Genomic DNA, 11,336 nt, shown 5'->3' with positions numbered 1-11,336 from the left:
TTTTGTATTGACGTTTGGTAAATTTTTATGAATCAGTTTGATAATTTGTGTAATATCAAGTAAAAGAGTATGAGTAGAAAGAAAAAAAAATAATTAGAATTAAATTAGAAAATTAAAGATTAAAATTAATTGAAAACTAAAAGAAAAAAAATTATCTCCTTAATGCTCTCTTGTAAATTAAAAAATTAATCATAACTTTTAAGCAGTCAGATTTTTCAATTGGATTTAAATATATTTTTATCTAATTTTCATAAGGAACAGAATGATTATAAAAGAAAAATTGGCAGAATTACTCCTTTTTTCAACTTTTCTGTGAAAGTGTTTTTGATTTATTAATAAGTAAGGCTAAGTTATTTTTATTATTTTTTACCATTAAAAAAATTAAAAGGAATAAAAATGAAGTTTCTAAAAACTTGGGAGACATTTTAAAAATAATTTTTAACTAGAATAACTATTAATTTCATTCCTTAAAAAAAGCCATACATTTTAGCACAGAGGATTGAAACTTTTCCTACAAAATCCCAATGCATAAAATGTGTAGTAGGTTCGTAACTTATGAACTTATTTATTAAAAAGTTATTATTATTATGTATGAACTTATTTAATTAAAAAATAACAAAACAAAAATGTTTGTAAACAAAATAAAATAAAATTAAATTTGGTTGCTGTCATAAAAATGTGTCAAATCATATTTTATTTCAATGAGTATGAATTTAACCACTGGTGAATATGTGAATTTTAATGAACTAGAAGAAATTCTGCATCCCTTTTCTTTGAAAATTTATATTACAATTTTAATTGACTTGTTATATCTTTAAATGTGTTTTTGTAATGACTAGGGAACTGTTTTTCTTTGAATAAAATTTTTGACAAACTAGATTTGTTAAACTCTGTTATTGTTTGCTAGTTATATTTTTATAAATGACTTTTGATATTTTATGACATCTGTTGCATGTACTGATTTGCTTTGAATTCAGATCTTTTCCTGCATGTGACATTCCTGAATTCTTTTTAATATATTATATATTAGATTCCATGTGTCTTGCTGTTTCATTTCAGTATTTAAATTACAATGTGCAGTAATTATAATATTATAATTTTTAATAAATATGATTGTCTATCTTTAATTTTTTAACAGGCAAACTTTGTAATTCAAGCACAGTTGTATAGTTTTTGAAATAAATTTTGCTAAATAATGAATTTATGATTGATTATGTTTTAATGCTCATTATTTATATTTTAAAGAATTATCGAAAGAACAACTGAGATTTCTTCCTTCTATAAAATTAGACAACAAAAATCAGCTAAAAAAAGATTTTTTTTAATGTATAATTTATGCTCAGAAAAATTTAAAAAAAAAAAAAAAACTTCTTTATTTTCAAAAATAATATTTATGTGAATATTATTTTTATTTTATTATTTTTATATTATTTAGTTCTAATTTAAAAGTCCTAAGGTATCATTTGTAACATTTTCATCTGGGCAACAAAATCTATCTTTTTACTCTATTGTCTGTAATTTTACTAGTATTTTGTCATATTAGTGAAAGTAAAAAGCATATTTTGCTCTAACAATATTTTATATGAGTGGAACAATTTACATATAAATATGTGTAAAAACTTTAAAAAAATTGAGAAAAAGAAAATTAATAAAAAGTGAATTAAAGTGAATGTTAGTACTATCTTAAATACAATAAAATATTTAAACTTCATTGTGCAAGATGGGCATGGCAGCTTCTAAAGGCCAGAATTTGCAACATTATTTAATGCATATAATATATATGTATCCACCAAGAATTATTCTTAAAATTCTGCTATATTAAAAATTTATAATAAGGAATACTAATTATGCAACTGTACTGGCTGCCATTATTGCTTACAATGGATAATCATCTAATGTCTATTTTGAGCACAGTTTATCTCTTTATGAAATTTTGCTCAGCATTGCTAGTAGATAGTAATTAAGGATGGTTAGAAAATAGTATTGTCAAAATTTGAAATTTATAAATGTCAAAGTAAGAATGCTTAAGGAGAATAATAATTATAATTTAAAACTGCAACATATGATAACAATCATTGAGAACTGATTAAAAAAAATTTTTTAATTGAATAATATGTCATTTGTTTAATAGTTGTATGTTTAATATATTATAACATCACCTTTTTCTCTGTTCATTGTTGCCTTTTTATTTAAATATTCAAAATGTTCCTTATCTGAATCTGTATGTTCACAAAGTGAGTATTTTGAATTCTTAGATTTTATGAATGTGTTTGTATGCTACCATCAATCTTTTTAATTTCTGTTTTGTAAATCAAGTATTTAAAAATATTTATTAATGCTCTGTTTATCTGCATAATTATTCAAATTAAAAATTGACGGGATATCTTTTATATATTATTGGAGTTAAGTATTGAATGTACTGTTTAATAAACCCTTTTATTTTATTATAAAAAATATGATTGTGCATTTAAAACTTGAATTGTGCCAAAAAATTATTATATAAAATTAATAATCTTAGTTAGTAGTTAAAATTAGTCAAAATCTTATAATACAATTTAAGCCTTCTTTACTTTTTCAATGTAAATTAAAGTTTTCAGAAAGACCTTAGTTTTAAGCTAGTAGGTTGAAAGTATGACAGCATATTCTCCAAAAAATTCATTATTATGGCATTTCGATGCAGAACATAATAATCATTTGAATTAAATCTTTTTGTCATTATGAGACCAAAGGAAATTATTAGGCATCTGTTGCTGTTCTGATTGTATATATTATATTTTCCCAGTAAATTGTTTAACTAATTTTTGCTTAATATATGTAACACTCAATATAGCTATAAATTAATTTGATAATAATTAACTAAGTTAATCATTCTGTTTCAAAACTATTAGATATTTCAATCGAACGACAAGGATATTTAATATAACGACAAGTATGTGCTCAACTACTTCATTATTAGGAGTATAGATTTCATACCATTTTTCATTTTGTAGCTTTGTGGTATAAATGTAATATGATAAACACTTTAGGATTGTATTCTGCCTGTGAAAGTTGTATCTTTGCCAAAAGAGATTCCTTTTACTTTATCCAGCTGTTATTTGAAAGTGAAATATTATTCTTTATAAGTGAGATTATAGAAAGAAAGAATGGGAGATATTTCTATGGTAGTCCAACTGCTGAATATGCCAAAATGTTTGATTCTAGTAAGAATTTTATTTATTTTTACAATTATTTCAGCTATTTTAGTTACATATAATAGCTATTCATTTTATATTTTCATGTTAAATACGTCAAATTAAATTAATGTAAAAAATACTTTCTTTGAAATTTTTTTATTTCTGGATATATTTTATGCACATAATTTCTTCTGAAACTGAATGATAAAAATTTTAATCATTATTCAACTGTCAATGATTTACATGAAATTAAATATATGTTCCTTTGTTCTTAGTATGATTGTTAAAATCTAATTTATTTTATTAAAAGAATATTTGTAATAATTTTAAAAGTCATACTTATGTAAGAAAAAGAGAGAAAAAAAAAAAACTTCTGGTCACAAGAATAAAATAATATAGAATAATAATCAAGTATAAAATAATCAAAAATAAATATATATATTTAAATCAGTTTGATAGAATAATATTCTTTTAAAAGAAAAATTGAGTGTTGTCCTCTTGACATTTTGATATACCTCTCCCAATATTAGCCATTTTATGCATAATTCATCATTTAATATTGATGATATTGTCGAGCAATATGCAATACCTCTTTCCATCAACTTGTTTTATCCAAAATTTAATACAGATTTCAATTTTGATTTAAAAACCAAATGTCAAATTTCATTCTTGTGGTTGATTTTGTTTGTGTAGTATTGTACGTACAAACAGACTGAGTGCCTTCCCATTGACAAATGTAATGAATGTTTGATACAGATATATAAGTTTAATGTAAAAACCTTATATTAAATTTCTTTCACATAGTCTTTGATTCTTTTGAGTTGTTTATATATAGTGAGAGATAGCAGTCAGGTAGTCATAATTCTCAGATATGTTTTTTGAATTTGTGAAAGTCTAAAAACTAGAAATTTCCTAAAATTTCTTTTTTTACTTTTCTTATTTTGACAAAAACAATACTTTCACTTTGTATATAAATGACTAATCTGTGATTTATAGCACAGCATAAATTTGTGTGACAAAAATTTGATTTGGAGAAAAGGGAATTAATTATAAGTTTGAGAACCTGTTTTAATAAAGAAATGCTGCATTTAAGGAATCTGAAATAAGTCAAATTTATGCTGAATGTTTACATTTAGGTATATTATGGAAAGCTGGAGGATAGATTCCGTTTTAGATATTTTCATCATTTCGGCTTGGTTATAAAGTAAAGTTTTTTCTCAGACAAATTTTCTCAAAGCTTAAAATAAGATGTTAATATGAAATATTCTCAGACAGATTTTCTCAAAGCTTAAAATAAGATGTTAATATGAAATATTCAAACGCTATTATTATGCTATTAATGTTAGCAATATTTCAACAAAGCAGAATTTAATTTTTGCAGCTAGTGACATTGACATTTTCTCTTTGGAAGTGAATTCATTTAAACATTGAGAGATCTGAGTGATGGATTGTATGAACCAGTTCTTGTCATTAGATTTATGTAATCTTCTATTGTAAATTTGAATTTATTAATGGTTGTAGTTTTTCTTTGCATGCATACAGATATAAAATAACTCATTTTTTTAAATTAAGATATAACATATATTCTAAATTCTTTCTAAAATTCAACATTCATATCTTGGGAAAAAAAAAAAAAGGATAACTTGTTTCATATTTTTTAAGTGAAAAATATGAAACAAGTTCATATTTCCCCCCTCTTTTTTGAAATATCCATTTTATTATTTTTTTCTGTGCAGATTATTGTTAGGTCAGAACCCAAGTATTATATTTGCATATTACAAAAACAATTTTTCAAGAATCAAAAAGACTTGAACAAAATAAATATATGATTAAATACTTGTATGTATAGCATATGAAACCTCTTTCTAGATTTACTATAATTCTTATAGTCAATTTTGAAATGCTCTTGTTAATAAAGAATGTTCTTGCTTAATAATCCTGGTTCTTTTTACTTACAAACATGTCTTTAAACATTGAATTATTTGAAAAATATTTTTATAAAAGGTTGGTTTTTGCTTGAAATAATTATGTAATATAATAAAACATTTGAATAATTTTTTTTTAAGTCTGTGTCCTTCTGAATAATTTGTTATTAGAAATGAAAATACATATAATTGTGTTTTATATATATATATGTGCTTTATGTTTTTGTTGTAAGTGTTTTGCTAATTTTTAGGAGAAATGTAAAATTTTTGTTTATTTTTAGTGTTTGTGAGTATCAAGGAAAACATTCAACCGCTATGTAACACACAAGTTAGCAAAATGTAAATTTTATTGTAAATAAATTGTTTTGGCTAATAAAATATAATTTCTGACAATTCATGTGTAGATTTTTTCAGTTAAACTTACTAAAAATAAATGATCAGCTTCCAAAATAATAAGATTTGATCATTTATGAAATTGCCGAGTTTATTTAGAGGAGAGTATTGTGCCTTCGACTACTTCTTCCAATGACTACTGACAATGGGCGACAAAATGTGAAAGTTTTTTTCTTTTTGCATTTAGTACAAATATTACCACTAATTATTTAATTTAATTTGTTACTATTTAAAAAATAGTTTGTGTAAAAATATCTGATTTTATTACTAAAAAGTAAGTTTTAGAAACATAAACTTTTGCCTCAAAGCATTTGTTTGATGCAATTAAAAAATGATATTAGTTTATGCATACTATAGACTGACTAATAATCTTAATTTTTTATTCTTAACCAAACATGAGTTATAGTTTAAATGTGACTCAGCAGCATGTTGTAACTTTGAACAGGTCAGAGGTATATCTTAGATGAATCTAGGCATACTTTAACCAAATCATTTTTTCAGATTGTAAAGAAGATGGTAATTTGCATATGCAATCTGTATTTCACTCTTGATCATATGGCCTAAATTATGAAATTGCCATTCCAATTTTAAAAAATGATTGTAATGATGGAGGATAAATATGATTCAGGAACCTGAAGCAAATCTTTCCATTTCTCTGTGGATTGGACTTTTACGCATGTAAGAAAGGCCAATTTAAGTATTTTTGAGTTTTAAGCATACTTCAATGTGTAATTTGATAAATACAACATTGCACAATATTTTATTCCATAATTCAGTACAGTACATACTCTTACCTTTTTTAAGCATAGTGGTTTATTCCCTGAACCACTTATATCAAAGTATTTAATGCATGACGATGCAATTAAAAAATTTAATGAAGATTATAAAGAACATAAGCAAGTATTAAGCTTTTAAATATATATTAATAGCTGTTTAAAAACTTAACCCAATACATTGAATATTTTGATATAAATAGGCACAAGTAATAAAACATTTTGCTTGAAGCTTAATTAAGGCTCATTTTGAAATTTAAAAAAACTTGAAAATTTTAATAGTAAAAGTTCAATTTTTTTCCCAACAATTCTTAATTAATATAATTAACTTATCATAATAACATTTTTTTTTTTTTTTGCATTTCTTCTCCATGGATCTCTGCTACTTAAGTTTTCATTTTTTTCCCCTCATGTATCCTATAAATCTGTCTCCTACAAAGCAATCTGATGACAAAAGACAGTAACTGCAAGGCTCAAAATCTGAACTGTATAACATATAAGTGTTTACTTCCCACCTAAAAGATTTCATCTTATTATAAACCAGTATATTTGATAGCATTCTGTATCATTTGTTCTGGATCCACCGGCTAATTTTCTTAGAATTTTATAATAGGATGCAATTTACTGTTGCACCTTTTGGTAAAAAGTCAAAATAATGCGTGTCTTTAAATGAAGACACATGTTGTTTCCTCTTTGAATTAAGTAAGACAAACAAGCCTTATTGTTTGTTAAAATATGACTTAAGAACTCTTCACTTTAACAGGAAAAAATTTTCAAAGCTGGCTTTTCTTTTTGTGTTCTTCAAGCAGTTTAACTCAGAGGCAGCATAATTTCTTATACAATATGTTCTCAAACACAATTTTAAGTGAAGTTGATCTTGGAATTTGTGAGAATTTTGATGACAATTGGAAATTGTGGATTACTGGTTTGTGCAAATTGCAATGTCAAATGCAAGCACCTAACTGCTGGTTTTTACAGAAAATTAGACTTGTTAGACATAGAGGTGCAATGGTTTAAGGGTTCAATGGGTAATTTTTCAAAACATGTTTATAAATAAGAGAACAATTTTTAATTATAACAAAAATTCATTTTTTAAAAGATGTTCAAACATAATGAGATATAAATTATCACAAATCTTCCACCTCTAATAATTCAATCTTGACAAAGCATAAAAAATATATTATGATATGCAAATAAAACATATATATTGCATTTTATATGATGCTGATCCAAGATTACAGTTATAAATATTTCTCAGTAATAAAATTAATTATGCAAATCAGATTCCATCTGATGTAAAATTAATATTAGTTTTTATTCTCAGCAATATATAATTTCATATAAATTATAAAATAAAAACTCAAAACAAATAGCTTTAACACAAACAATATGTTTATTTTTACAGCAGTATGTACAAATGAAAGTTTTGAAAACATTAATTATGATAAATGTTCTTCATTTCGTATATATTCACCAATATCTGCCTGATGGAACACAATGACAGATAAAGGATCTGCTGTGCGTGTTTCTTCCGCAGATTTTGCAGCTACTCCAAATCCCTAAAAAAATAAACAGAAATCTAACTTGTCATATTTTATGAAGAAAACTTCAGAAATGACTTCAGAAGTCATATTTTATTTTTTGATTCAGTCTATAAGTAACCACTGATTCTAAATTTCACAAAGTCAAGATAGTAATATAAATCTAGTTAAAAACCAGACTAAATGCAGTTGCATAGCTCAAATAAGTTCAGTAGTTTGATTAAGATAAAATTAATTTAAAACTTAATTGATAAATAAAGTTTAAAGGGTTAAATATTTTAGGAGGTTAAGATATAATTAAGGAACATGAATCAATACCATCCCTCTACTTTTTAAAAAGAGTGCATATATTTTGAAACTCAACACATCCATTGCTTACATTCTCTCTCTGTATCACTTTAAAAAACATCCTTAATAAAATTCCCCATCTTTTACAGTTCTAACAATGACTGGCCTTTATTATTTGATTTGAATAATTTTAAGTGTTTTAAGATTTACAAAAGTGTTTTTCTTTTGCTGACTATACAAGTTGACAACTCATGACATAAGTCAAGAGTTTTGAGCATTTTTTAAAAACTAGATCATATGTTTGTTATGAACCATACGCAAGACAATCAAAAATAATTTTTGCACCTTAAACTATATCAAATAAAGTTTTTTTTGTTAGTTTGCAACAAATTACTCATAGCTGTTAAGCTGCATGCTGGTAACTTCCATCAATGCAAAACACAAATACAGGATAGTTCCTCTTGAAAGTCGCCCACTGTGATAATTGATCCCTATATATTCCTCCACCAGCAGACACCCCAAAAACAGGAATGAAAAGCTTCCAATATGGTGATTCATTCTTGATTTTTTTAGTATGTAAAGTAATGACAAGGGGCTCACTACCTCTGCTCCAATGATGGGACATACCTCCATATGAGAGATTGTAACATGGTCAGTGACGATCTTTAGGATTTAACCATAGTGCTGTTATGATCATAACAATCATTTAGCTTACCCAGATAATATGGCAAGGAGAGGGCAATTTTTAAAAATTTATTTCCTACATATGGCTGCTAAGCAAGATATTTTCTTTAGATGTCAAATATTTCTTTTAACTTGGGTCCTTGACTCATGGATTTATCTGTGGGATTAAGAAACCTCAATTACAAGAAATAATAAAATGTTAATTATGATAGACGATAAATTATCCATGAATTTGTTAACTTTTTAATTAATTTAGTAAATTTATACTTAACAAATGTAATATCACTGCTCTGGATAGACTTAGTTTTAAAGGATTTGAATACATAAGAATTTACTATAATTTAATTATGTCAGTTTGCTTAATTGGAAATTATTGAACATATACAAGTTTGGCTGCAATTACATATTGTTACATCTTTGGCTTGGAAAAAAAGGTATACAGGATGATATACATTTATTGAATAACAATAATTAATTTATAGACACTTTTTACAATTACAAATGAGTGAAAAAAGTTGCTTATATATTTTAACTGCAATATAGCTCAAACAATATATAAAAAAATTGCAAAGCTTACAAAGTTTCATAAAAAGTGAATTGTTCAGCCAATTCCAAAAACTGAATTTCAAAGCAGTTGTCTGCATTTTACAATTTTGGCAAGGGTGGGAGTGAATTTCCTAAAAATTTTCCACTACCTCTCGAACAAAGTTCCAAAACTGCCTACTTCCCACACAAATATTTGTCATAAGTCATTGCAATAATATAAATAGTAAAAACTAGAATTTATTATTCTTAAAATGAAGCGACATATCTTTAAGAAAAAAATGAATTATTACCAGTGGAACATCATTCATGGAGTAGACAACTACACCCTGGTACTTTAAAGTATTTTCGGATATTCTTGCTAGACCTGTTTTTATAATATTATGTCCATACAGGAACTGCTGTTCTGCATTAGGCTTCAGCCAAATTTTGTGCTATTAGGAAAAGAATATTAGCTATTATTTACAATATTTATAATAAATAAATAAATAATAATAATAATAAAAAAAACAGAAGATGTAAATTTTATTTACTGAATTGCAAAAATAAATGTTAAAATAATGAATATAATCAATTAAAAATAGAGATGATAATTAAAAAAAATTGCATTTTTTGCTTACATTGACTTTATATAGGCTAAAACCTTCAATAGTAAATTACATTATAACATATTGTTTTATGCTAGTACAGTAATATCAAATTATACAAATTTACCTTTGCATATGGAGCAATATAATCTAATGCAGTGATATGCAGTTTAAATTTTTCGTTCTTTGAAAACTTCCCAAAGCAAGTACCAAAACTTAAGAGGTCTTTCCTTGGAATATTGCAAGCAAGTTTCATGTTTGTTTCACTAAAAATACAAAATACAATTTTTACAATACTTTTAAAAAAATAAAACAATTCAATTGCATGTAAGTAACCTTTTGTTACATGCGCACAGTTTTTCATCCAGCTGAGTTGTTCAATAACAGAGATTTAAAATGTAGGCAATCAGAACTTACCTTATATAAAAAACTCGATCTCGATGCAATCTGAAGCAATAGACACCATCTGGTCTGTCAATCAAAATTTTTATGTTTTCACCAATACTAATAATAAAAAAAAGCCATAAAAATTAATATTTGCACATAAAAATTAATTAAAATTAGAAATAACAGTGTATTGCTTTACTTCGAATATCATCACTTCCTAGTCAATATTTAGGATTTTTATTAAAAAATAGATTCAGATATGTAAACTAACTAAATTTTTTTACTCTTTAAATTAAAAAAATATATATATCTTTTTAATGTCAAAATTGCCTTACTGACATTCTTTATTAATTTATAATTAATGGCTTGATTAATTGATTAAAATAATACATAAAGTTTGAATTAAAGGGAAAAAAAATAAGAGACCGGTTATTAAAATTTGAATATTCATCTCCTCATGAGTCATATTCATTACTAACAAGAAAAACAAGCTCCAGATTTTTAGAAAAAACATGGATTCTACAAATTTTAGATAATTATCAAAGCAAAGAGCTTGTCCTTTAACAACAATTAAGTAGGAAGAAGATTATTTAGTTAAGAATAATCAGAAGTAAAAATAATAATAATTATTATTATCAAAAATATCATATTTCAGAAAAAAAAAAAATTAGAATTCTTGAAATATTAAAAATATGCCACTTTTTCCATAATTTATGATTCAAGTACCTAGTTATTATTTTTTTTATAAATGTAATATTTCCCAGAAAACATTTTACTATAACAACATTTTCTTATATAAAATATTCAATAAATTGTAATAATATTTAATTTTGTACTTATACTTACTATTTGGCCAATTTTTCAAACAGGCTTCGAGTTTCTTCATCAGTTAATGGACGCATTTTATAATTTAAAAAATTTTAATGTTAATATTAGAATATTTAGTTCACACGTGATAAAACACAAACTTTACAAACATTTACCGCTGGCCTTAGAGAGTGATGCCAGATACCATAGTATATTTTAACAATAAAAATTTATA

At 24.8% G+C, this 11,336-nt stretch overlaps 1 protein-coding gene across 1 annotated transcript; it reads right to left on the bottom strand.

The window, feature by feature from the left end:
• Positions 1 to 7,638: 7,638 nt before the first annotated feature.
• LOC129988159 (60S ribosome subunit biogenesis protein NIP7 homolog) lies at positions 7,639 to 11,299 on the bottom strand. Its single transcript, XM_056096312.1, has 5 exons — positions 11,141 to 11,299; positions 10,325 to 10,411; positions 10,035 to 10,173; positions 9,614 to 9,754; positions 7,639 to 7,823 (listed from the first exon to the last, which is right to left on the bottom strand). Exons 1-5 carry the CDS (start codon positions 11,194 to 11,196, stop codon positions 7,704 to 7,706), a joined length of 543 nt encoding a protein of 180 aa, XP_055952287.1. The 5' UTR covers positions 11,197 to 11,299; the 3' UTR covers positions 7,639 to 7,703.
• Between the last annotated feature and the right edge of the window lie 37 nt (positions 11,300 to 11,336).

Source organism: Argiope bruennichi, chromosome 10 (assembly GCF_947563725.1).
Source record: "Argiope bruennichi chromosome 10, qqArgBrue1.1, whole genome shotgun sequence".
NCBI classification, from domain to species: domain Eukaryota; kingdom Metazoa; phylum Arthropoda; class Arachnida; order Araneae; family Araneidae; genus Argiope; species Argiope bruennichi.
This window is presented reverse-complemented; position numbering and strand designations above follow the sequence as displayed.

What these genes read in the sequence shown, in the direction of transcription:
- LOC129988159 (XM_056096312.1), bottom strand. Translation starts at nt 11,196, where the DNA reads ATGCGTCCATTAACTGATGAAGAAACTCGAAGCCTGTTTGAAAAATTG. An exon ending in TTTGAAAAATTGGCCAAATA is followed by an intron (nt 10,412 to 11,140) that starts GTAAGTATAAGT and finishes TTTTATTATTAG; the next exon opens with TATTGGTGAAAACATAAAAA. An exon ending in ATATTGCTCCATATGCAAAG is followed by an intron (nt 9,755 to 10,034) that starts GTAAATTTGTAT and finishes TTTTCCTAATAG; the next exon opens with CACAAAATTTGGCTGAAGCC.